At 54.2% G+C, this 26,857-nt stretch overlaps 1 protein-coding gene across 1 annotated transcript in view; it reads right to left on the bottom strand.

Annotated features, from left to right (window-relative positions):
• Positions 1-16,523, bottom strand: part of LOC147097733 (ras GTPase-activating protein nGAP-like) — a 108,913-nt gene extending 92,390 nt beyond the window's left edge. The window contains exon 1 of the mRNA XM_085971775.1: positions 15,869-16,523. Within this exon, the coding sequence (XP_085827901.1) occupies positions 15,869-16,382 (514 nt within the window). The 5' untranslated portion in view covers positions 16,383-16,523. The remainder of the gene's footprint in view (positions 1-15,868) is intronic.
• Between the last annotated feature and the right edge of the window lie 10,334 nt (positions 16,524-26,857).

The raw sequence follows: 26,857 nt of genomic DNA on the forward strand, positions 1-26,857 counted from the left end.
GCAACTCTCTCCGGAGTGAGGGATCTCTAACACCATCAACAAATCTGTTTCTGACAACCCGTTTTGTGTCCGGCACAGCATCAGGTGATTGCTTTACCAAAGTTCTAATAATCTGAGAGAGTGCATGTGAGTATTCTCGGAAATCTTCACCCTCTTCTTGCTTGCGTCCATAGAAAGTTTCTAACAGCTGGGACTCACTGCGTTTTTCGGTGAAAGCCCCCCTTAGGTAACTGAACAGGTCACTGGGCTGCTTAGGCTCTCCACCCAACCGTAACCTAATTTCCTGTAGGGCTGCCCCCCTCAACAAAGATCGAATGAAATCTACCTGCTCTGCAGGAGTCTGATCTCTAGCTCGTAGTACACTTTCAACCTCTTCAATGAACTCATCAACTGAACGACTATCTTTGGATACCTCACCACTGAATGGTTGGATCTGACGCTCTCTGGGTACATACACATATGACTTGGTTGCCCCATTACCTAGAGTGGCAATAATTGCCATTGCTTGGTCATGGTTTTTTTTCAACTCTGAAATCTGTGCCTTGAGTTGATCTATCTGGTTGCCCTCACCCACACTAGAGGTATTGTCCTCACCATCCGAATTGTGAGCTCCACCCGCCTCCTCAGGAGGGTCTAACATTTTGACTCAGTTCACAAGTCCCTGACAGTCACTGAATGGGATGGCCACTGCGACGATTCTTCTCCAATGGTGTCCCTCCTCGGTGCCTTGATGGGTCCTCTCCCAGATTGGTCCTGGCGCCCTCTGGATCCCGTCTGTCTGGTCTGGTCCTCCTTAGCAACCCCAGGCAACACTCTCCATCCGTCTCCAGGTCCACTTGGCACCACACCGCTCTTCCCCCACTGCCGTATTTTATGTAACTTTCCCAAGCCTGAGAAACTCCAAGCTAACAGACCCCACTCCTGGTACCAAAATGTGTAGCCTGGCGAAATGGAGCAGCACAGGACACGAACTTTCGTTTTTGGGTTTTTTTTATTCTGTATTAATAACTTGGGTCTAGGTTTAGGATGAAATTGTAAATACATAAAACACAGTCGATAAAATACGGCAGTGGCTTGCCCAACTCTCCTCAGAGCACATCCCTCACGCTGGATCTAGAAAATGGAGGCTGTGAAGAAAGGGGAGGTTCCTTTGGCATCACATGGCCCTTCCCCTAACCCTTTTCTCCTTTTTTCAAATTCTAAAGGGGAAAATGAACCGCGCCATCTAGTGGACTTAAATATTCACTGCATTTTCCCACTTGGCTACATTTATATGGTGAGACCACACCTGGAGTACTGTGTGCAGTTTTGGTCTCCTTACCTAAGGAAGGATACACTTGCCATAGAGGGAGTGCAACGAAGGTTCACGAGATTGATTCCTGGGATGCCGGGTGACGTTAGAAAACTACTAGGCACTTGGTCTAAGCGTTAAACAAAGCTTTAATCAACTGTTTTACAACATGGAGGTCTAGTTGTGTCCTTCACTAGTTTCTACTAAGAATGTCCTGCGCAAGCTGGGCCCGTGCCTGAGTATTTATACTCTCCCTGGACAGCGCCACCCGCAGGATGCTCAGTATTATTTCATAAGTCTTTCCTTCATGAATGACTTCATGGGAGTGCTGCACTGTCGGAGGGGCAGTATTGTGGGAGCGCTGCACTGTCGGAGGGGCAGTACTGAGGGAGCGCCGCACTGTCAGAGGGGCAGCACTGAGGGAGTGCCGCACTGTCGGAGGGGCAGTACTGAGGGAGTGCTGCACTGTCGGAGGGACAGTACTGAGGGAGCGCTGCACTGTCGGAGGAACAGTACTGAGGGAGCGCCGCACTGTCAGAGGGGCAGCACTGAGGGAGTGCCGCACTGTCGGAGGGGCAGTACTGAGGGAGTGCCGCACTGTCAGAGGGGCAGTACTGTGGGAGCGCTGCACTGTCGGAGGGGCAGTACTGTGGGAGCGCTGCACTGTCGGAGGGGCAGTACTGTGGGAGCGCTGCACTGTCGGAGGGGCAGTACTGAGGGAGTGCTGCACTGTCAGAGGGCCAGTGCTGAGGGAGTGCCGCACTGTCGGAGGGGCAGTACTGAGGGAGCGCTGCACTGTCGCAGGGACAATACTGAGGGAGTGCTGCACTGTTGGAGGGTCAGTACTGAGGCAGTTCCGCAATGTCGGAGGGGCAGTACTGAGGGACTGCTGCACTGTCAGAGGGGCAGTACTGGGGGAGCGCCGCACTTTCGGAGGGGCAATACTGAGGGAACGCCGCACTGTTGGAAGGGCAGTACTGAGGGAGCGCCACACTGTCGGAGGGGCAGTACTGAGGGAGCGCCGCACTGTCGGAGGGGCAGTACTGAGGGAGCGCCGCACTGTCAGAGGTGCAGTACTGAGGGAGCGCCGCACTGTCGGAGGGTCAGTACTGAGGGAGCGCCGCACTGTCGGAGGGGCAGTACTGAAGGAGCGCCGCACTGTCGGAGGGGCAGTACTGAGGGAGCGCCGCACTGTCGGAGGGGCAGTACTGAGGGAGCGCCGCACTGTCGGAGGGGCAGTACTGAGGGAGCGCCGCACTGTCGGAGGTGCTACTTTTTTGTTCAGGGGGATGTAAAAGATCCCATGGCACTATTTGAAAGAAGAGCCGGGGAGTTCTCCCCGGTGTTCTGGGGCTGGAAGTTATCCCTCAGCCAATACCACTTAAAACCGATGGTCCGGTCATTTACCTCGTTGCTGTTTGTGGGATCTTGCTGTGTGCAAATTCACTGTCACGTTTGCCGATGTAATAAGAGAGGCTCTTATTTTAATTTTGGGCAGGGGGGTAGCGAGCTGAGTTGCAAGTTCACTCATTGAAATCCTGCCGGTTGACACCTGGGAAAGGTAAGGAACCTGGGGCGGTTTTTACTGGTGTCTATCGGGCCGGTAGAGACTCAGTGACTGCCCTTCAAATGTTGCTCACTGGCTGTGAAGCACTTTATGAACATATAAGGAATTGAGGGGCAGGAAAAGACCAGCTGGTCCATCAAGCTAGCCCCACCTAGACGGACGAGGGCAGCAGCCACACGGGAACACCACCACCTCCAAGTTTCCCTCGAAGTCACACACCATCTTGACTTGGAAATATATCGGCCGTTGCTTCATCGTCGCTTGGTCAAAATCCTGGAACTCCCTCCCTAACAGCACTGTGGGAGCACCTTCACCGCATGGACTGCAGCGGTTCAAGAAGGCGGCTCACCACCACCTTCTCAAGGGCAACTAGGGACGGGCAATAAATGCTGGCCTTGCCAGCGACACCCACATCCCATGAATGTATAAATAAAAGAAACGCCATGATGGATGGACAATAGCACACTTGCTCTCTGAGTCAGAACGTTGTGGGTTCAAGTCTCACTCCAGGGACTTGAGCACATAAAGTTAAGCTGACACTCCAGTGCAGTGCTGAGAGAGTGCTGCACTGTCGGATATGCCGTCTTTTGGATGAGATGTTAAACCGAGACCCCGTCTGCTCTCTCAGGTGGATGTAAAAGATCCCACGGCCACTATTTCGAAGAAGAGCAGGGGAGCTCTCCCCGGTGTCCTGGCCAATATTTTTCCCTCAATCAACATCACTAAAACAGATTATCTGGTCATTATCACATTGCTGTTTGTGGGAGCTTGCTGTGCGCAAATTGGCTGCTGCGTTTCCCACATTACAACAGTGACTACACTTCAAAAAGTACTTCATTGGCTGCAAAGCTCTTTGAGACGTCCGGTGGTCGTGAAAGGCGCTATAGAAATGCAAGTCTTTCTTTCTTTCAAAACTGAAAACTACCTACCCCCACGTCCTGCAGCCTTGGGAAATGTGTTGTAAAAGTCTTCCCTTAACACGTTTCCAACAAATATATATGGAAACAGTTTCAAATCCTAAATCATCGTTGGTGACGTAATAAAACTCACTACGCACTTGGTTGGAGCATAAAGCAAGGCTTTAATCAACTTGTTTCAGAACATGGAGGTCTAGTTGTACTTCACTAGTTCCTTGTCTTACAAAATGTCCCTGGGCAAGCTGGGCCCACGCCCGAGTATTTATACTCCTTGGACGGCGCCACCAGCTGGCCGTCCAGCGTTATTTCACGAGTAGTTTCTTGATGATGGAGATTTATAACAGTTGGGACTTTATGCGGTTACTAAATGCACTTTGTGTGGGGCAGATCAGTGCACAAAATTGTAAATAGTGGTGTTTTGAATCTTGTTCCTGGGTTGAGCTGGGCCAGGATGCCACTGACTGGTTAATCAGACAGTGCAGCGGGCGCTGGTCTCACGGTGCGTGTCCCAGCAGCACTCAGACTTTCCTGCCTCCCCTGCCACCCACAGTGCGGTGCAGGCAGGAAGGAGATTAAAGGTGCTGCTGCCTGCGGCTGGCTTCCTGTTCCACATTAGCAGCTGTGCTGGCGTGCGGGGCAGCCAGCCTCGACATCCACCGTGAGAAGGTCTCACCTGACGGGATTGGCCTCCCTGGGAGGGCAGGGTGCTACAGTGGGTTGTCATGTTCGGCCGTGGCTCGGTGGGTGGCGCTCTCCTGCCTCTGGGTCAAGCAGACGGTGGCTTCGATGTCCCACTCCAGAGACTTGAGCACAAAATCCAGGCTGACACGCCCAGTGCAGCGAATTAAACACTAATACAAAAAGAAAATACTGCAGAGGCTGGAAATCTGAAATAAAAACTGAAAATGCTGGAGATACTCAGCAGGTCAGGCAGCATCTGTGAAGAGAGAAACAGAGTTAACGTTTCAGATCGATGACCTCCAAGGTCATCGACCTGAAACGTTAACTCTGTTTCTCTCTTCACAGATGCTGCTTGACCTGCTGAGTATCTCCAGCATTTTCTGTTTTCTCCCCGTGCAGTACTGAGGGAGTGCTGCACTGTCAGAGGTGCCGTCTTTTGGATGAGACATTAAACCGAGGCCCCGTCTACCCTCTCAGCTGCAAGTAAAAGATCCCATGGCACTAATTTCTCGAAGAGCTGGGGACTTCTCCCTGTATCATAGCCAACTTTCATGCTTCAGCCAACATTACAACAGCGACTACACTTTGAAAAGTACTTCATTGGCTGTAAAGCGCTTTGGGACGTCCTGAGGTCGTGAAAGGCGCTGGAGAAATGCCATTTCTTTCTTCATTCCCGTGCGAGGAAATCCATTTTTAAGCCACTTGCCGCAGCTTTGGTCCTGCGCTGACAAAGAATAGGATGAAGCTGCCCAAACAGGTGTTATGGAGGACCCCGCTGTTCAGAGTTAGCCCATTGAGCTGCCCTACATTCAAACTCAAGCCTCAGAGGTGAGCAGGCAATACACTGATAGATTACTGCCTGTTCGCCTCAGGGGCTAGGAACATAGAGCAGAAGGAGGCCATTCAGCCCCTCAAGCTTTGTCCCGCCATCCACTTAGATCAAGGCTGATCTCCTTGGAGCAGAGAAGACCAAGTGGAGATTTGATGGAGGTGTTTAGAATCATGAAGGGTTTGGATAGAGTAAAACAGGAAATTCTCGATTTACCGGCACCTAAATAACCGGACATCTCTGTTAACCGGCAAAATTCAGGAGTAGGTTCAGGTAAGTTTTACTTCATATTAGTGGCCGTTCCTGGATCTGTGGCTGTGTAACCGGGGTTCCTGCACCTGTTGCTAAGCAACAGGGAAGCCTGGATTTGTTGCTGTGTACGGGGCTCTCGTACCTTTTACTATAACTCTCTGTAATCCGGACTTTTTGATAAACCGGCACCACGCCGGTCCCGTCGGTGCCGGATAAAAAAGAGTTTCCTGTAAAGAGAAACTGTTTCCAGTGGCTGAAGGGTCGATAACCAGAGGGCACAGACTTAAGGTGATTGGCAAAAGAACCAGAGGCGACATGAGGAAAAACTTTTTTTACGCAGTGAGTGGTTAGGATTTGGAACGCGCTGCCTGATAGGGCGGTGGAGGCAGATTCAATCGTGGCTTTCAAAAGGGAATTGGATAAATACTCGAGGGAGAAAAAATTACAGGGATATGGGGAAAGAGCGGAGGAGTGGGACTGACTGGATTGGTCTTCGAAAGAGCCAGCACAGACTCGATGGGCCGAATGGCCGCCTTCTGTGCTGTAACCATTCTATGATTCTATGGCCTAGAAATTCGGTATAGCCACGCTTGAGGCGTTAAAACTGGCGCTGCGCAAAGTTTATAGCCAGACGAAACTTATCGCCGCCTGGCGCGATATTGGGTTGCATCGCCCCCCCAAAGGGGATTGAGGCGCGAATTCAGACGTTGCACGGGACTCCTAAGGCGCAAAACTTCCGGCGCTACCCAATATCGGCGCGGACGGGCGCAGCGCAGGTGCTCTCAATTACCAATGAAAACGAGACTTCCAGGCGCTGGCCAGCTCTTAAAGGGGTGGGTCAGTCAGCTTCAGCATGCACACTCTTCGCCTTGTAGGCCTCAGAATCGGCGCAGGCCCTGCTCTGGCGCTAAAAACTTGGACCAGATGGAGAAGGTGAGACAGAGAGCAGAGCGCTTCACCAATGAGGCTCTGGAGCAATTGGTGGCCGCAGTGGAGCACCGGCGAGATGTTCTCTACCCAGACAATGGCAGGAGGCCGAATCATAAGGACTACCGACGAGCTTGGAGGGATGTATGCCAGAGGGTCAACTCCAGCAGCATGGTGACCAGGAGCCCTGTCCAATGCAGAAAGAAATTCAACGACCTCACTCGGGTCGTGAGGGTGAGTGTTGTTTCTGCAAACTTCTGCATCCCTTCATTTGCACCTGACTTTATGGCTACAGGGTGGGCTGTGCCCCATTGGCCATCTGCCTGCAAGCACCCATGGCCCTTTCTGGGCACATACATGCACATTTGACTCAAGGCGTCATGTAAGGGCTCTTGCACCATGGGGGGCATGAGATGATCACTCAGGGCATCATATAACATAACTTCCCCTCCTTTCCCCTGCAGTCCAAGCTGGCGATGATTGACAAAGACCAGCTTCGCACCAGTGGAGGACCTCCACAAGTGGTCACTCTCACAGATCTCGAGGAGAGAGTGCACCAGATTCTTGGAGGACGTCTGAGTGGTCCTGCAACCACTGCAGCTGCCGACCCCATTGTCAACAGCGATGGTAAGGTTCTCACCTTTTACAACTGTCTCCTTCCACTTGTTCCCCCCACCAGCATGCTTTCTCACTGTGGACCCATGTCATAGCCTTGCCGCAGTCTGGCATCCCTTGCTGCCAAGCTGTCCTTTTGCTAAAGCCACTCTTCCACCTCCCTGCTTTCAGATGCTGCATCACCAGCTCGGGAGCCAGGCCTTCAAGCTGCCAGTGCCAGTGCCTCCAAAGGCTCAATGAGAAAATTACTGTCCAACAGAAGGTCAGCAACTCTCTCCAGCAACGATCAGAATGGCCAGCCCAAATGGCTGCAGCTTTTATACTAGTGCTGTCCCCTTTAAATAGCGCCCCTTGAGTCCGAGAAGGGCCTGGGAACGCTCCATCCAACTGTCACTAATAGCGCCAGGCGGAAAGGTTGCGGGTGCCACCGAATATCCGGTCCGGGGCGCCAAAAAGGCGTTGCACACAGAAATGACGTCATGATCTGCCTGCGCCCGCGGATGTGCGCAAAGAGTTAGCGCCGGCGCTAAAAGGATACTCAATATGGGAGGTGGCGCTATATTCACTGCGCCCTCTCGAAAATTGGGTAACGCCCCAATTCTTGGGCTCTTTAGGCGCTAATCGCTGGTGCTACCAACCGAATTTCTAGGCCTATGGGGCTGTTTGAAATCCATGTAGTGTTTATGTTACTTGGACGAGTTAATCCAAAAGAAATTGGTTCAAAATCCCACCGTGGCACTTTTAGAGTTTGAATTCAGATATGGGCTAAAAATTCGGTGGCGCCGCGTTTGGGGCGCCAAACTCGCTTGGGCGCCAGAAGTCCCGCCCCGGAAGGAGCCGGGAGCGCCAGCCCGATATTCAGTTTGAGCGCCCCAAGAGGGACGCGGGACGCTGCTCGAGGCGCCCCGCATCCCTCTTGGGGCGCTGAAACTGAATATCGCAGCGCAACGTGCCGCAGTGCCACACGCTGCGGCACGGCACGCTGCGGTACTGCAGGCCTTCCTCCCCTCTGATCGCGAGTGCCAGCAAAAGAGCCCGGCACCGAGGAGAAGTGCCGGGCTCTCGGGACACAGCCGGCACTGCCCGGGGGCGGGGGGGGATCAGGAGGCCGGGGAGGGCAGCGCGAGGAGGTGCTGGCAGGCGGCCACCGAAAATAATTGCCGCCCCGCACCTCCCCTTTAATTTGCGCCACTACCGCCACAAGTAGGCCCCCCTGAACCGGTCGCGATTTGCAACCGGCGCTACGGGGGGGGGGGGCCGACCCAATATCGCGTTCAGGTGGTAGCGGGGCGCTGCGCACACCGATGACGTCATCAGTGGTGGCGCAGCGCTACAGGCTAACGCCGCCATTAGCGCCCCGCTAAATTTCGCGGGAGGCGTGGCCAGTGGCGCTAAAGCCACTGAGTGCCCTCTTTAGGCGCTAACTGGTGGCGCAGCCCACCGAATTTCTAGGCCTAGTGTCGGTAAAAGAGGGCCGTGAGGCTGTCGGATTGTTGTAAAATCCCAACTGGCTCCCTAATGTTCCTTTAGGGAAGGAAAGCGGCCCTCCTTACCCAGTCTGGGTTTTATGTGACTCCAGTCCCCCCACACCAACGTGGCCGACACTTAACGGCCCTCTGGACTGGGCCGTGGTGTCAAACCGCCACCCGGGGCAACTAGGGAGGGGCAATAAATGGTGGCCTTGCCAGTGACGCCCACGTCCTGAGAACGAATTAAGGAATAAAGCGGCGGCAGCAGCGGCCTTCAGTTCAGCACCGAGCTTAAAATAATTCCTAACCACATGTTTTGTTAAGAGGGCTCCACCCTGAGAAATGCTGGTCAATGCATCGCTTGCTATGAAGTTGACTCAGTTGGGTCAGTCTGGCAGGAAACTGCAATGACTTAGAACTTACCGTCCAGAAACAGGCCATTCGGCCCAACTGGTCCGTGTCGGTGTTTATTCTCCACACGAGCCTCCTCCCACTCTACTTCACCTCACCCCTATTCATCATAACCTTCTACTTCTTTCCTCCCTCATGTGTTTATCGAGCTTCCCTTTATATGCATCTGCGCGATTCGCCTCAACCACTCCCTGTGGTAGCGAGTTCCACATTCTCACCGCTCTCTGGGTTAAGAATTGGCTTCACTCTCCCTGGGAGGGTCGAAAGTCAGTGAAGATTCCCACTTCAGGTCATGATCCAGTAACTCCGTGGCTTCATCCCTCCCTATCTCTGTAACCTCCTCCAGCCCACCACCCCCCGAGATCTCTGCGCTCCTCCAGTTCTGGCCTCTTGAGCATCATCCATGATTTTAACCGCTCCACCATTGGCGGCCGTGCCTTCAGCTGCCTGGGCCCTAAGCTCTGGAATTCCCTCCCTAAACCTCTCCGCCTCTCTCTCCTCCTTCAAGATGTTCCTTAAAACCTACCTCTTCGACCAAGCATTTGGTTCCCTGCCCTGATATCTCCTTAGGTGGCTCGGTAGTGTCTGCTAACGCCCCTGTGAAGCACCTTGGGACGTTTTGCTACATTAAAGGCGCCATATAAATGCAAGTTGTTGGAAAGACGGATGTCTGATCTTGTCGCCTGTTGAAAGACAGAAGCCGGCATTGATCAGCCAATTATGATGTCGGCTCACAGAGGAAGTGTGGCCATTTGATCGGGGGAGGGGAGGAGAACAATTTGCTCTTAACCCCAGCTCCCTGACACGTGTTCTGTGTCTGAACTAAATGCCGCTGTGTGGTGAACAGCCTGGTTTTAATTCAAAATCACTTATTTTGCATTAGAATCTTCCAGTAATTAAGCATCGTAAATGGCGTAGCAAAGTGGGGAACCTGAAGCTCGAAAAAAAATTCACAAGAACACTAGATAATTCAAAATTAAATAAGTAGACTTTATCGCATTTTGTAACCACAAAAAATGTGGTGGTTTTTATGCCGTTAGCTGGAACATTCGTTGGTTTGTTGACTAGTCATCACATAACTCATACTGCTGCTGCTGCTGATACAGCGCCTACATTCATACCTCAATTGGCCAAATCTTAAAGCTCTGACAAGCCAGTGTGCTCAACACAGTGTCTGTGGCCAAGTATTGACAGTTAGTGTCATCTGCAGAGTCCTGTGAAACCAGACAGCTCTTGCCACACATCGCCGACCCAGATGTTGTGTTAAAAATACATTTAGACGCCAATTATCTCGTTGAAACATGTAAAATTCTTACAGGGCTTGACAGGGGCAGATGCAGAGAGGTTGTTTCTCCCTGGCTGGGGAGTCTAGAACCAGGGGTCACAGTCTCAGGATAAGGGGTCGGCCATTTAGGACTGAGATGAGGAGAAATTTCTTCACTCAGAGGATTGTGAATCTTTGGCATTCTCTACCCCCGAGGGCAGTGGAGGCTCAGTCGTTGAGTATATTCAAGGCAGAGATCAATAGGTTTTCAAGAGATAGGGAGATCGGGCAGGAAAGTGGTATTGAGGTCGAAGATCAGCCATGATCTCATTAAATGGCGGCGGAGGCTCGAGGGGCCAAATGGCCGACTCCTGCTCCTTTTTCTTACGTTTCGTATGTAATTGAGGAAGCCACTTGATTTGTTTCCTTCAAGAATCGCTCAACATTAGTATTAGATGTTATCCATGGTGATAGATTGTGGGAATAAATAGGAACAGGAGGAGGCCATTCAGCCCCTCAAGCCTGTTCCGCCATTCAATGAGATCATGGTTGATCTGTATCTCAACTCCACTCACCCGCCTTGGTTCTGTAACCCTCGCCTAACAAAGGTCCCTCCGCTATGGTCTCTTAACTCTCACTCATCTAGGCCTTGGAGCCAGTTGAGTGTTGATTAAAAACAAATTGTGATCGTCACTCATTTCATTGGCTCGGCCACACTTTCAGAGAGGAATCGAGTCAGCGCTTACCTGCAACCATCCAATAGCCAGACTTGGCATCGATGGATTGGCATGAGTTGGCATCATTAGGCTGGAGGGTGGGTTTGTACTGTGAGAAACACCTCAAAATTTGAGAAAGTATAGCCCACGAAATTCCTGGGGTTGGGAAGGGTGTAAGTCACATTTACACTGGGAGAGGCAGGGGTGGGGATGGGGGGGGGAGTGTCCCGGAATTTAAGCCTCATTCCCGCTCTGCCACGAGCAACCTTTACATTCCGACGGTGGGCTGTTGGGGGGTTGGGCTGTTGGCAGATCTTTCACCTGACCTCACTCTGGCTTTGCAAATACCCCCTTCATACCCTCGCCTAACAACAAACCATCAATCTCAGTTTTGACATTTTCAGTTCCATTGATTCTAGAACGGTTCCCGCAGATCGGAAGGTAGCAAATGTAACCCCACTATTTAAGAAAGGAGGGAGAGAGAAAACAGGGAACTACAGACCAGTTAGCCTGACATCAGTAGTAGGGAAAATGCTAGAATCTATTATTAGGGACGTGGTAACAGGGCACTTAGAAAATAATAATAGGATTGGGCAGAGTCAACACGGTTTATGAAAGGGAAATCCTGTTTGACAAATCTGTCAGAGTTTTTTGAGGCTGTAACTAGCAGAATAGATAAGGGGGAACCAGTGGATGTGGTGTATTTGGATTTTCAGAAGGCATTTGATAAGGTGCCACATAAGAGGTTATTAAATAAAATTAGGGCTCATGGGATTGGGGGTAATATACCAGGATGGATTAGAGCATAAAAACATAAGAACATAAGAAATAGGAGCAGGAGTCGGACTTTTGGCCCCTCGAGCCTGCTCTGCCATTCAATAAGATCATGGCTGATCTGATCTTGGCCTCAACTCCACTTCCCTGCCCGCTCCCCATAACCCTCGACTCCCTTACCGTTCAAAAATCTGTCTATCTCCACCTTAAATATATTCACTGACTCCGCCTCCACAGCTCTCTGGGGCAGAGAATTCCACAGATTCACGACCCTCTGAGAGAAGAAATTCCTCCTCATTTCCGATTTAAAAGGGTGCCCCTTATCCTGAAACTATGCCCCCTAGTTCTAGATTCCCCCATGAGGGGAAACATCCTCTCTGCATCTACCCTGTCAATCCCCCTCAGAATCTTATATGTTTCAATAAGATCCCCTCTCATTCTTCTAAACTCCAATGAGTATAGGCCCAACCTGCTCAACCTTTCCTCATAAGACAACCCCCTCATCTCCGGAATCAACCTCGTGAACCTTCTCTGAACTGCCTCCAATGCAAGTATATCCTTCCTTAAATAAGGAGACCAAAGCTGTACGCAGTACTCCAGGTGTGGTCTCACCAACGCCCTGTACAGTTGTAGCAGGACTTCCCTACTTTTATACTCCATTCCCTTTGCAATAAAGGCCAACATTCCATTTGCCTTCCTAATGACTTGCTGTACCTGCATGCTAACTTTTTGTGATTCATGTACAAGGACCCCCAGATTCCTCTGTACCTCAGCATTTTGTAATCTCTCCCCATTTAAATAATAATTTGCTTTGTTATTTTTCCTACCAAAGTGGATAAGCTCATATTTTCCCACATTATACACCATCTGCCAAATGTTTGCCCACTGAGGATTGGTTAACGGACAGAAAACAGAGAGTAGGAATAAAAGGGTCATTTTTAGGTTGGCAGGCTGTAACTAGTGGGGTACCGCAAGGATCAGTGCTTGGGCCTCAGCTATTCACAATCGACATCAATGATTTGGATGAGGGGACCAAATGTAATATATCCAAGTTTGCTGATGATACAAAGCTGGGTGGGAATGTAATTTGCGAGGAGGATGCAAGGAGGCTTCAAGGGGATATAGACAGGCTAAGTGAGTGGGCAAGAACTTGTCAAATGGAATATAATGTGGAGAAATGTGAAGTTATCCACTTTGGTAGGAAAAATAGAAAAGCAGAGTATTTTTTAAATGGTGAGAGATTGGGAAATGTTGGTGTTCAGAGGGACCTGGGTATCCTTGTACACGAATCACTGAAAGTTAACATGCAGGGACAGCAAGCAATTAGGAAAGCAAATGGTATGTTGGCCTTTATTACAAGAGGATTTGAGTATAAGAGTAAAGACATCTTACTGCAATTATACAGGACCCTGGTGAGACCACACCTGGAGTATTGTGCACAGTTTTGGTCTCCTGACCTAAGGAAGGATATACCTGCCATAGAGGGAGTGCAACGAAGGTTCAGCAGACTGGTTCCTGGGATGGGGGGATTGTCCTATGAGGAGAGATTGAGTAGACTAGGCCTATATTCTCTAGAGTTTAGAAGAATGAGATGTGATCTCATTGAAACAGACAAAATTCTTACTGGGCTTGACAGGGTAGATGCAGGGAGGATGTTTCCCCTGGCTGGGGAGTCTAGATCCAGGGGTCACAGTCTCAGAATAAGGGGTCGGCCATTCAGGACTGAGATGAGGAGGAATTTCTTCACTCAGAGGGTGGTGAATCTTTGGAATTCTCTACCCCAGAGGGCTGTGGAGGCTCAGTCGTTGAGTATATTCAAGGCTGAGATCGATAGAATTTTGGACTCTCGGGGAATCAAGGGATATGGGGATCGGGCGGGAAAGTGGAGTTGAGGTCGATGATCAGCCATGATCTTATTGAATGGTGGAGCGGGCTCGAGAGGCTGTATGCCCTACTCCTGCTCTTATTTCTTATGTTCTTATGTTCTAAAATGGGTGATATCGGATTCTTTATACACCTCTCCCGACTTTTGTTTCTATTGAAGTCAACGGGCGGCTGATCCAATATTGCCCGTTTACACTATCTCCCAAAAGTCAAAGTTACTCCTAGTGAGTTTAGTCGGAGATGGTGTAATGAGCCTTGTCTTCAACACAGTGAGGAAGCAGGGAGAAAGAAGAGTGTGTAGAATGGAGTACTTTAGAGAAGAAAAAAGAAAGACTTGCATTTCTCCAGCGCCTTTCACAACCACTGGACATCTCAAAGCGCTTTACAGCCAATGAAGTACTTTAGAAGTGCAGTCACTGTTGTAAAGTAGGAAATGCAGCAGCCAATTTGCACACAGCAAGCTCCCACAAACAGCAATGTGATAATGACCAGATCATCTGTTTCTTTTTGTGTTGTTGGTTGATGAATCAATATTGGCCAGGACACCGGGGTGAACTCCCCTGTTCTTCTTCGAAATATTGCCATGGGGTCTTTTACGTGCACCTGAGAGAGCAGACAGGACCTCGGTTTAACATCTCATCCAAAAGACGGCACCTCTGACAGTGCAGCACTCCCTCGGTCCTGCATTGGAGTGTCAGCCTGGATTTTTGTGCTCAAGTCTCTGGAGTGGGACTATCAACCTCTGACTCCGAGGCGAAAGTGCTATCCACTGAGCCATGGCTGACCTTTGGAACTTAGGAGAACCAAGAGAGGAAACCTGTGAGGAGGAACGCCGACAGTGGTGGCAATGAAATAGAAAAAGGCAGCAATAGTTGTGATGGAGTGAGAGGGTAGAGGCTGGAGGTGAGAGCCGGACCATTCATCAGCTTTCCCATGTAACCTGTCTGGGAGTGTGGGAGTGCTCCTGGGGTTGAAGGAAATGGTTTTCCATCATTAGATCAATTGGATCACTCTGGAAGGAAGGAACAGTGAAATGTCTGGTGTGTCTCAAAACATTGTCCATAGTGCATTACTCAAAATGCACGGGTGTCTATTTCCTTCAGCCAATGCCACTCTGATGTTGATTTGACAAAGGGGATTATCAGAACAGAGTTGTGGATGGTTCAAGTCCCACTCCAGAAACTCAAGAACACAATCCAGACTGACACTCCAGTGCAGTACTGAGGGAGCGCTGCACTGTCAGAGGGGCAGTACTGAGGGAGTGCGGCACTGTGGGAGGGGCAGTACTGAGGGAGTGCTGCACTGTCGGAGGGTCAGTACTGAGGGAGTGCGGCACTGTGGGAGGGGCAGTACTGAGGGAGCGCTGCACTGTCGGAGGGTCAGTACTGAGGGAGTGCTGCACTGTCGGAGGGGCAGTACTGAGGGAGTGCTGCACTGTCGGAGGGGCAGTGCTGAGGGAGTGCTGCACTGTCGGAGGGGCAGTACTGAGGGAGTGCTGCACTGTCAGAGGTGCCGACTTTCAGATGAGATGTTAAATCGAGGCCCCATCTTCTCTCTCAGGTGGATGTAAAAGATCCCACAGCACTATTTGAAAAAGAGATGGGGAGTTCTCCCCGATGTCCTGGGCCAACATTTATCCCTCAACCAACATCACTAAAAACAGATTATCTGGGTCATTATCACATTGTTGTTTGTGGGAGCTTGCTGTGCGCAAATTGTCTGCCGCATTTCCTACAATACAACAGTGACAACACTTGAAGAGTGTAAAGCGCTTTGGGACGTCCTAAGGTCGTGAAATGCACTATAGAAAGGCGAGTTCTTTCTTTTTTTACACAATGGTCTTAACCCGCCACCGAGATTTTCAACAAAACACATGTTCTCCCTGATTACCCATAGCTCCTGTCTTGCACCTCCTAGTGGTGGGTTGAAGAACGAGGTAGGGAGGGAATGAATTTTAAAAATGGAGTGTTCAATGCTTATTGTGAAATCAAGATGGCTCCATCGTCCTCTCTGCGGTTGTGTAAAGGGACTGGGTATATCAGCCGGGAAGTTCCTCAATCGGCCCTTGTAACTTTGGTGGGCACTCTGCTTATGCCGATCTTCCTCCGAAGTTACGCCAATGGGTTGGGAGGAGCTCCACACCCAAGGAAATTTACCCCCATTATGACTACATCTAGCACCTTGAGTGCATCAGCATTGGCCACTAACTACCAAAAATAAGACCCCTGGTGTCAACAGAAGGCCGTTCAGATGTACAATGCAGAAAAGTACCTTGGTGGGAAGGGTCCAGCGCTGGCTCCTGGAGGGAACGTTTCCTGGACAGTCGATTGGAAAACGAAGTCAGGAAACTCCGGATCTTCTCGGCCGAGTCCGACTTCACCTTCCTCAGGTTCCGGCCAGGACCTCTTGTGCTTTTGGACGGCTCGGATTGAGCGCGCTGGTAGCTTGATTTCTTGGACAGGTGGTCCCTCTTGCTCCGCACGGCCTGCCCTTCGCCCTGGGACTCTGGGCCCACGCCCGCCCCGTCAACCGCACTCCCCGTCCCCTCGGACTTCGGGGGCCTCTCCCCCCGAATCTCCTGTGGGGCAGCCTCAGCTCCTCCAGCAGCCCCCTTCAGGCCCCTTTCCTCCTCTGAAGCCACCTGCTCCTCTTCCTCCTCGCTCTTTCTAGCGTTCAGCTTGGAGCCCGTGAACCACTTGTAAGCCTTCAACAGCGACGGGTTGTCCCCTGGCTGCTTCTCGGGAGGGTCGGGAGCAGCAGGAGCCGAGTTCTCCTCCACTTCCATGGCTAAACAGCTGGACGAGGAAAGCAAACCCCGGTGACTGTATCTGGTAATCCTCCGGTTGAAAGGAACACGTCACGCGATGCTCATCCCCCGCTGAAACTTCAGCCCCGGCAATAGGTGCTCGATTTCTTTGTGTGTGTGTGCGTGGGTTTTTTTTTAAGTGTTGTCATGGTACATCTGTCGAAAAGGAAGCAGAGGAGGTCACGTTAGCAGGAAGATCGCCAATCACACTCGGCAACGCTAAAGGAGTATCTGCGAATGACATCGGCTGCAAACCACAAGGTCAGATGGAAGGAGATTAAGAGAATTGTTTACTTTCAAATAAAGCGACATCTGCCCTCCCCTCCAAAAAATGGACACAGCCGTAAGCCCTCAAAACTCTTCAAGCAAGAGGAACGATTTGAGACCTGCAGTACAGAGGGAGCGCCGCACTGTCGGAGGGGCCGTACTGAGGGAACGCCGCACTGTCGGGGGGGCAGTACTGAGGGAGCGCCGCACTGTCAGAGGGGCAGTACTGAGGGAACGCCGCACTGTCGGAGGGGCAGTACTGAGGGAGCGCCGCACTGTCGGGGGGGCAGTACTAAGGGAGCGCTGCACTGTCGGAGGGGCAGTACTGAGAGAGCACCGCACTGTCGAAGGGGCAGTACTGAGGGAGCGCCGCACTGTCGGGGGGGGCAGTACTGAGGGAGCGCCGCACTGTCGGAGGTGCAGTACTGAAGGAGCGCTGCACTGTCGGAGCGTCAGTACTGAGGGAATGCCGCACTGTCGGAGGGGCAGTACTGAGGGAGTGCCACACTGTCGGAGGGGCAGTACTGAGGGAGTGCCGCACTGTCGGAGGTATCGTCTTTCAGGTGAGACATTAAACCGAGGCCCTGTCTGCCCTCTCAGTTGAACATAAAAGATCCCACTGTAGGACTGTTTAGTTCCTATCAAGAGACTGAGGTCGACTCAGGCGATCAAACAAACGATGTTTAATGTAAAACAAACTGAGTTTAACAAACAAATGCACGAGAACTACGAATACAGGTCTAGTCAGTTCGGAGGCTCCACGAGGACTGCTTGGGCGGTCCTGTGGCTGGCGTCATGACATCATCACGTTTTTCCCGCCGGTGGGGGATCACGTGATGAACGGTGTGACGTCATCGCGTTTGCCCGCGCTCTTAAAGGGACCGCGCTCTGTACATGCAAACAGTATATACAAAGATACAGACTCAGGCTGCAGCTAACATATTGTTAAAGGGAATTATATACAGTTGATCGGAGTCCCTTAGTGGCTCCGCCACACCATGGCACTATTTTGAAGAAGTATAGGGGATTTCTCTCTGGTGTCCTGGGGCCAATATTTATCCCTCAATCAACATCACTAAAACATTGCTGTCTGTGGGAGCTTGCTGTGCGCAAATTGGCTGCCGCGTTTCCCACATTACAACAGTGACTCCACTTCAAAAATACTTCATTTGCTGTATAGCGCTTTGGAACATCCTGAGGTCGTGAAAGGCGCTACAGAAATGCAAGTCTTTCTTTCATTCAGTTGGTGCTCAGGGGCGAGATTTTTTCACAGAGGTTTCGGGAGAGAACCCCCTCAGCTCAGTAGATCCCTTCAACTGTGTGTTTGTTCCCCACCTGGGAATGGGGCCTACACAGGGCAGATAGCCTGCGAAAGAAATTTCTCAGCTAGCAGGCAGCTGAATTAAGAAAAAAGGTGCTGTGTGCCATTCAGTTCAACATCTTCCTCTGTGCAGTGTGTTGCTACATAAGAACATAAGAATTAGGAGCAGGAGTCGGCCATACGGCCCCTCGAGCCTGCTCCGCCATTCAATAAGGTCATGGCTAATCTTCAACCTCAACTCCACTTTCCCGCCCGATCCCCATATCCCTATCGATCTCAGCCTTGAATATACTCAAAGATTCAGCCTCCACAGCCCTCGAGTAGAGAATTCCAAAGATTCACAACCCTCTGAGTGAAGAAATTCCTCCTCATCTCAGTCTTAAATGGCCGACCCCTTATCCTGAGACTATGCCCCCTAGTTCTAGACTCTCCAGCCAGGGGAAACAACCTCTCAGCATCTACCCTGTCAATCCCCTGGTAATACCTTCTACACCTGGTAATACCTATATCCTCATCCATGCCTTTGTTACCTCTAGACTCGACTATTCCAACACTCTCCTGGCCCGTCTCCATCTTCCACCCTCCGTAAACTTGAGGTCACCCAAATCTCCTGCTGCCCCGTGTCCTAACTCACACTGAGCCCCGTTCACCCATCACCCCCTGTGCTCACTGCCCCGTGTCCAAACTCACACCCAGTCCCGTTCACCCATCACCCCCTGTGCTCACTGCCCCGTGTCCAAACTCACACCCAGTCCCGTTCACCCATCACCCCCTGTGCTCACTGCCCGTGTCCTAACTCACACCCAGTCCCGTTCACCCATCACCCCCTGTGCTCACTGCCCGTGTCCTAACTCACACCCAGTCCCGTTCACCCATCACCCCCTGTGCTCACTGCCCCGTGTCCTAACGCGCACCCAGTCCCGTTCACCCATCACCCCCTGTGCTCACTGCCCCGTGTCCTAACTCGCACCCAGTCCCGTTCACCCATCACCCCCTGTGCTCACTGCCCCGTGTCCTAACGTGCACCCAGTCCCGTTCACCCATCACCCCCTGTGCTCACTGCCCCGTGTCCTAACTCACACCCAGTCCCGTTCACCCATCACCCCCTGTGCTCACTGCCCGTGTCCTAACTCACACCCAGTACCGTTCACCCATCACCCCCTGTGCTCACTGCCCCGTGTCCTAACTCACACCCAGTCCCATTCACCCATCACCCGCTGTGCTCACTGCCCCGTGTCCTAACTCACACCAAGTCCCGTTCACCCATCACCCCCTGTGCTCACTGCCCCGTGTCCTAACTCACACCCAGTCCCGTTCACCCATCACCCCTGTGTTCACTGCCCCGTGTCCTAACTCACACCCAGTCCCGTTCACCCATCACCCCTGTGCTCACTGCCCCGTGTCCTAACTCACACCCAGTCCTGTTCACCCATCGCCCCCTGTGTTCACTGCCCCATGTCCTAACTCACACCCAGTCCCGTTCACCCATCACCCCCTGTGCTCACTGCCCCGTGTCCTAACTCACACCCAGTCCCGTTCGCCCATCACCCCCTGTGCTCACTGCCCCGTGTCCTCACTCACACCCAGACCCGTTCACCCATCACCCCCTGTGCTAACTGCCCCGTGTCCTAACTCACACCCAGTCCCGTTCGCCCATCACCCCCTGTGCTCACTGCCCCGTGTCCTAACTCACACCCAGTCCCGTTCACCCATCACCCACTGTGCTCACTGCCCCGTGTCCTAACTCACACCCAGTCCCGTTCACCCATCACCCCCTGTGCTCACTGCCCCGTGTCCTAACTCACACCCAGTCCCGTTCACCCATCACCCCCTGTGCTCACTGCCCGTGTCCTAACTCACACCCAGTCCCGTTCACCCATCACCCCCTGTGCTCACTGCCCCGTGTCCTAGCTCACACCCACTCCCGTTCACCCATCACCCCCTGTGCTCACTGCCCCGTGTCCTAACTCACACTCAGTCCCGTTCGCCCATCACCCCCTGTGCTCACTGCCCCGTGTCCTAACTCACACCCAGTCCCGTTCACCCATCACCCCTGTGCTCACTGCCCTTGTCCTAACACACACCCAGTCCAGTTCACCCATCACCCCTGTGCTCACTGCCCTTGTCCTAACTCACACCCAGTCCCGTTCACCCATCACCCCCTGTGCTCACTGCCCCGTGTCCTAACTCGCACCGAGTCCCGTTCACCCATCACCCCCTGTGCTCACTGCCCCGTGTCCTAACTCACACCGAGTCCCGTTCACCCATCACCCACTGTGCTCACTGCCCCGTGTCCTAACTCACACCCAGTCCCGTTCACCCATCACCCCCTGTGCTCACTGCCCCGTGTCCTAACTCACACCCAGTCCCGTTCGCCCATCACCCCCTGTGCTCACTGCCCCGTGTCCTAACTCGCACCCAGTCCCGTTCACCCATCACCCCCTATGCTCACTGCCCCGTGTCCTAACTCGCACCCAGTCCGGTTCACCCATCATCCCCTGTGCTCACTGCCCCGTGTCCGAACTCACACCCAGTCCCGTTCACCCATCACCCCCTGTGCTCACTGCCCGTGTCCTAACTCACACCCAGTACCGTTCACCCATCACCCCCTGTGCTCACTGCCCCGTGTCCTAACTCACACCCAGTCCCATTCACCCATCACCCGCTGTGCTCACTGCCCCGTGTCCTAACTCACACCAAGTCCCGTTCACCCATCACCCCCTGTGCTCACTGCCTCATGTCCTAACTCACAGCCAGTCCCGTTCACCCATCGCCCCCTGTGCTCACTGCCCCGTGTCCTAACTCACACCCAGTCCCGTTCACCCATCGCCCCCTGTGCTCACTGCCCCGTGTCCTAACTCACACCCAGTCCCGTTCACCCATCGCCCACTGTGCTCACTGCCCCGTGTCCTAACTCACACCCAGTCCCGTTCACCCATCGCCCCCTGTGCTCACTGCCCCGTGCCCTACTCACACACAGTCCCGTTCGCCCATCACCCCTTGTGCTCACTGCCCCGTGTCCTCACTCACACCCAGTCCCGTTCACCCATCACCCCCTGTGCTAACTGCCCCGTGTCCTAACTCACACCCAGTCCCGTTCGCCCATCACCCCGTGCTCACTGCCCCGTGTCCTAACTCACACCCAGTCCCGTTCAACCATCACCCACTGTGCTCACTGCCCCGTGTCCTAACTCACACCCAGTCCCGTTCACCCATCACCCCCTGTGCTCACTGCCCCGTGTCCTAACTCACACCCAGTCCCGTTCACCCATCATTCCCTGTGCTCACTGCCCCGTGTCCTAACTCACACCCAGTCCCGTGCACCCATTACCCCTGTGCTCACTGCCCTTGTCCTAACTCACACCCAGTCCCGTTCACCCATCACCCCTGTGCTCACTGCCCTTGTCCTAACTCATACCCAGTCCAGTTCACCCATCACCCCTGTGCTCACTGCCCTTGTCCTAACTCACATCCAGTCCCGTTCACCCATCACCCCGTGCTCACTGCCCCGTGTCCTAACTCGCACCGAGTCCTGTTCACCCATCACCCCCTGTGCTCACTGCCCCGTGTCCTAACTCACACCGAGTCCCGTTCACCCATCACCCCCTGTGCTCACTGCCCCATGTCCTAACTCACACCCAGTCCCGTTCACCCATCACCCCCTGTGCTCACTGCCCCGTGTCCTAACTCACACCCAGTCCCGTTCACCCATCACCCCCTGTGCTCACTGCCCCGTGTCCTAACTCGCACCAAGTCCCGTTCACCCATCACCCCCTGTGCTCACTGCCCCATGTCCTAACTCACACCCAGTCCCGTTCACCCATCGCCCCCTGTGCTCACTGCCCCGTGTCCTAACTTGCACCAAGTCCCGTTCACCCATCACCCCCTGTGCTCACTGCCCCATGTCCTAACTCACACCCAGTCCTGTTCACCCATCACCCCTGTGCTCACTGCCCTTGTCCTAACTCACACCCAGTCCCGTTCACCCATCACCCCCTGTGCTCACTGCCCCGTGTCCTAACTCACACCCAGTCCCGTTCACCCATCACCCCCTGTGCTCACTGCCCCATGTCCTATCTCACACCCAGTCCCGTTCACCCATCACCCCTGTGCTCACTGCCCTTGTCCTAACTCACACCCAGTCCCGTTCACCCATCACCCCTGTGCTCACTGCCCCGTGTCCTAACTCGCACCCAGTCCCGTTCACCCATCACCCCGTGCTCACTGCCCCGTGTCCTAACTCACACCCAGTCCTGTTTACCCATCACCCCTGTGCTCACTGCCCTGTGTCCTAACTCACACCCAGTCCCGTTCACCCATCACCCCCTGTGCTCATTGCCCTTGTCCTAACTCACACCCAGTCCCGTTCACCCATCATCCCCTGTGCTCACTGCCCTTGTCCTAACTCACATCCAGTCCCGTTCACCCATCACCCCCTGTGCTCACTGCCCGTGTCCTAACTCACACCCAGTCCCGTTCACCCATCACCCCCTGTGCTCACTGCCCTTGTCCTAACTCACACCCAGTCCCGTTCACCCATCACCCCCTGTGCTCACTGCCCTTGTCCTAACTCGCACCAAGTCCCGTTCACCCATCACCCCCTGTGCTCACTGCCCCGTGTCCTAACTCGCACCGAGTCCCGTTCACCCATCAACCCCTGTGCTCACTGCCCCGTGTCCTAACTCGCACCCAGTCCCGTTCACCCATCACCCCTGTGCTCACTGCCCCGTGTCCTAGCTCACACCCAGTCCCGTTCACCCATCACCCCTGTGCTCACTGCCCTTGTCCTAACTCACACCAAGTCCCGTTCACCCATCACCCCCTGTGCTCACTGCCCCGTGTCCTAACTCACACCCAGTCCAGTTCACCCATCACCCCTGTGCTCACTGCCCTTGTCCTAACTCACACCCAGTCCCATTCTCCCCATCACCCCCTGTGCTCACTGCCCCGTGTCCTAACTCGCACCGAGTCCCGTTCACCCATCAACCCCTGTGCTCACTGCCCCGTGTCCTAACTCACACCCAGTCCCGTTCACCCATCACCCCCTGTGCTCACTGCCCCGTGTCCAAACTCACACCCAGTCCCGTGCACCCATCACCCCCTGTGCTCACTGCCCCGTGTCCTAACTCGCACCAAGTCCCGTTCACCCATCACCCCCTGTGCTCACTGCCCCATGTCCTAACTCACACCCAGTCCCGTTCACCCATCGCCCCCTGTGCTCACTGCCCCGTGTCCTAACTTGCACCAAGTCCCGTTCACCCATCACCCCCTGTGCTCACTGCCCCATGTCCTAACTCATACCCAGTCCTGTTCACCCATCACCCCTGTGCTCACTGCCCTTGTCCTAACTCACACCCAGTCCCGTTCACCCATCACCCCCTGTGCTCACTGCCCCGTGTCCTAACTCACACCCAGTCCCGTTCACCCATCACCCCCTGTGCTCACTGCCCCATATCCTAACTCACACCCAGTCCCGTTCACCCATCACCCCTGTGCTCACTGCCCTTGTCCTAACTCACACCCAGTCCCGTTCACCCATCACCCCTGTGCTCACTGCCCCGTGTCCTAACTCGCACCCAGTCCCGTTCACCCATCACCCCGTGCTCACTGCCCCGTGTCCTAACTCACACCCAGTCCCGTTTACCCATCACCCCTGTGCTCACTGCCCTGTGTCCTAACTCACACCCAGTCCCGTTCACCCATCACCCCCTGTGCTCACTGCCCTTGTCCTAACTCACACCCAGTCCCGTTCACCCATCACCCCCTGTGCTCACTGCCCTTGTCCTAACTCACATCCAGTCCCGTTCACCCATCACCCCCTGTGCTCACTGCCCGTGTCCTAACTCACACCCAGTCCCGTTCACCCATCACCCCCTGTGCTCACTGCCCTTGTCCTAACTCACACCCAGTCCCGTTCACCCATCACCCACTGTGCTCACTGCCCTTGTCCTAACTCGCACCAAGTCCCGTTCACCCATCACCCCTGTGCTCACTGCCCCGTGTCCTAACTCACACCCAGTCCCGTTCACCCATCACCCCCTGTGCTCACTGCCCTTGTCCTAACTCACACCCAGTCCCGTTCACCCATCACCCCCTGTGCTCACTGCCCGTGTCCTAACTCGCACCAAGTCCCGTTCACCCATCACCCCCTGTGCTCACTGCCCCGTGTCCTAACTCACACCCTGTCCCATTCACCCATCACCCCCTGTGCTCACTGCCCCGTGTCCTAACTCACACCGAGTCCCGTTCACCCATCACCCCCTGTGCTCACTGCTCCGTGTCCTAACTCACACCCAGTCCCGTTCACCCATCACCTCTGTGCTCACTGCCCCGTGTCCTAGCTCACACCCAGTCCCGTTCACCCATCACACCTGTGCTCACTGCCCTTGTCCTAACTCACACCCAGTCCCGTTCACCCATCACCCCCTGTGCTCACTGCCCCGTGTCCTAACTCGCACCGAGTCCCGTTCACCCATCAACCCCTGTGCTCACTGCCCCGTGTCCTAACTCGCACCCAGTCCCGTTCACCCATCACCCCTGTGCTCACTGCCCCGTGTCCTAGCTCACACCCAGTCCCGTTCACCCATCACCCCTGTGCTCACTGCCGTTGTCCTAACTCACACCAAGTCCCGTTCACCCATCACCCCCTGTGCTCACTGCCCCGTGTCCTAACTCACACCCAGTCCAGTTCACCCATCACCCCTGTGCTCACTGCCCTTGTCCTAACTCACACCCAGTCCCATTCTCCCCATCACCCCCTGTGCTCACTGCCCCGTGTCCTAACTCGCACCGAGTCCCGTTCACCCATCAACCCCTGTGCTCACTGCCCCGTGTCCTAACTCACACCCAGTCCCGTTCACCCATCACCCCCTGTGCTCACTGCCCCGTGTCCAAACTCACACCCAGTCCCGTGCACCCATCACCCCCTGTGCTCACTGCCCCGTGTCCTAACTCACACCCAGTCCCGTTCACCCATCACCCCCTGTGCTCACTGCCCCGTGTCCTAACTCACACCCAGTCCCGTTCACCCATCACCCCCTGTGCTCACTGCCCCGTGTCCTAACTCGCACCAAGTCCCATTCACCCATCACCCCCTGTGCTCACTGCCCCATGTCCTAACTCACACCCAGTCCCGTTCACCCATCACCCTCTGTGCTCACTGCCCCCTGTCCTAACTCACACCCAGTCCTGTTCACCCATCTCCCCCTGTGCTCACTGCCCCGTTTCCTAACTCACACCCAGTCCCGTTCACCCATCACCCCCTGTGCTCACTGCCCCGTGTCCTAACTCGCACCCAGTCCCGTTCACCCATCACCCCGTGCTCACTGTCCCGTGTCGTAACTCGCACCCAGTCCCGTTCACCCATCACCCCGTGCTCACTGCCCCGTGTCCTAACTCGCACCCAGTCCCGTTCACCCATCACCCCCTGTGCTCACAGCCCCGTGTCCTAACTCGCACCAAGTCCCGTTCACCCATCACCCCCTGTGCTCACTGCCCCATGTCCTAACTCACACCCAGTCCCGTTCACCCATCGCCCCCTGTGCTCACTGCCCCGTGTCCTAACTTGCACCAAGTCCCGTTCACCCATCACCCCCTGTGCTCACTGCCCCATGTCCTAACTCACACCCAGGCCTGTTCACCCATCACCCCTGTGCTCACTGCCCTTGTCCTAACTCACACCCAGTCCCATTCACCCATCACCCCCTGTGCTCACTGCCCCGTGTCCTAACTCACACCCAGTCCCGTTCACCCATCACCCCCTGTGCTCACTGCCCCATGTCCTAACTCACACCCAGTCCCGTTCACCCATCACCCCTGTGCTCACTGCCCTTGTCCTAACTCACACCCAGTCCCGTTCACCCATCACCCCTGTGCTCACTGCCCCGTGTCCTAACTCGCACCCAGTCCCGTTCACCCATCACCCCGTGCTCACTGCCCCGTGTCCTAACTCACACCCAGTCCCGTTCACCCATCACCCCTGTGCTCGCTGCCCTGTGTCCTAACTCACACTCAGTCCCGTTCACCCATCACCCTCTGTGCTCACTGCCCCATGTCCTAACTCACACCCAGTCCCGTTCACCCATCACCCCCTGTGCTCACTGCCCCGTGTCCTAACTCACACCCAGTCCCGTTCACCCATCACCCTCTGTGCTCACTGCCCCATGTCCTAACTCACACCCAGTCCCGTTCACCCATCACCCCCTGTGCTCACTGCCCCGTGTCCTAACTCACACCCAGTCCCGTTCACCCATCACCCCTGTGCTCACTGCCCTTGTCCTAACTCACACCCAGTCCCGTTCACCCATCACCCCCTGTGCTCACTGCCCCGTGTCCTAACTCGCACCAAGTCCCGTTCACCCATCACCCCCTGTGCTCACTGCCCCATGTCCTAACTCACACCCAGTCCCGTTCACCCATCGCCCCCTGTGCTCACTGCCCCGTGTCCTAACTTGCACCAAGTCCCGTTCACCCATCACCCCCTGTGCTCACTGCCCCATGTCCTAACTCACACCCAGTCCTGTTCACCCATCACCCCTGTGCTCACTGCCCTTGTCCTAACTCACACCCAGTCCCTTTCACCCATCACCCCCTGTGCTCACTGCCCCATGTCCTAACTCACACCCAGTCCCGTTCACCCATCACCCCCTGTGCTCACTGCCCCGTGTCCTAACTCACACCCAGTCCCGTTCACCCATCACCCCCTGTGCTCACTGCCCCATGTCCTATCTCACACCCAGTCCCGTTCACCCATCACCCCTGTGCTCACTGCCCTTGTCCTAACTCACACCCAGTCCCGTTCACCCATCACCCCTGTGCTCACTGCCCCGTGTCCTAACTCGCACCCAGTCCCGTTCACCCATCACCC

The sequence above is a fragment of the Somniosus microcephalus genome, chromosome 31 (genome assembly GCF_052327205.1).
Source record: "Somniosus microcephalus isolate GS21.2 chromosome 31, FLI_Smic_1.0, whole genome shotgun sequence".
NCBI lineage: Eukaryota > Metazoa > Chordata > Chondrichthyes > Squaliformes > Somniosidae > Somniosus > Somniosus microcephalus.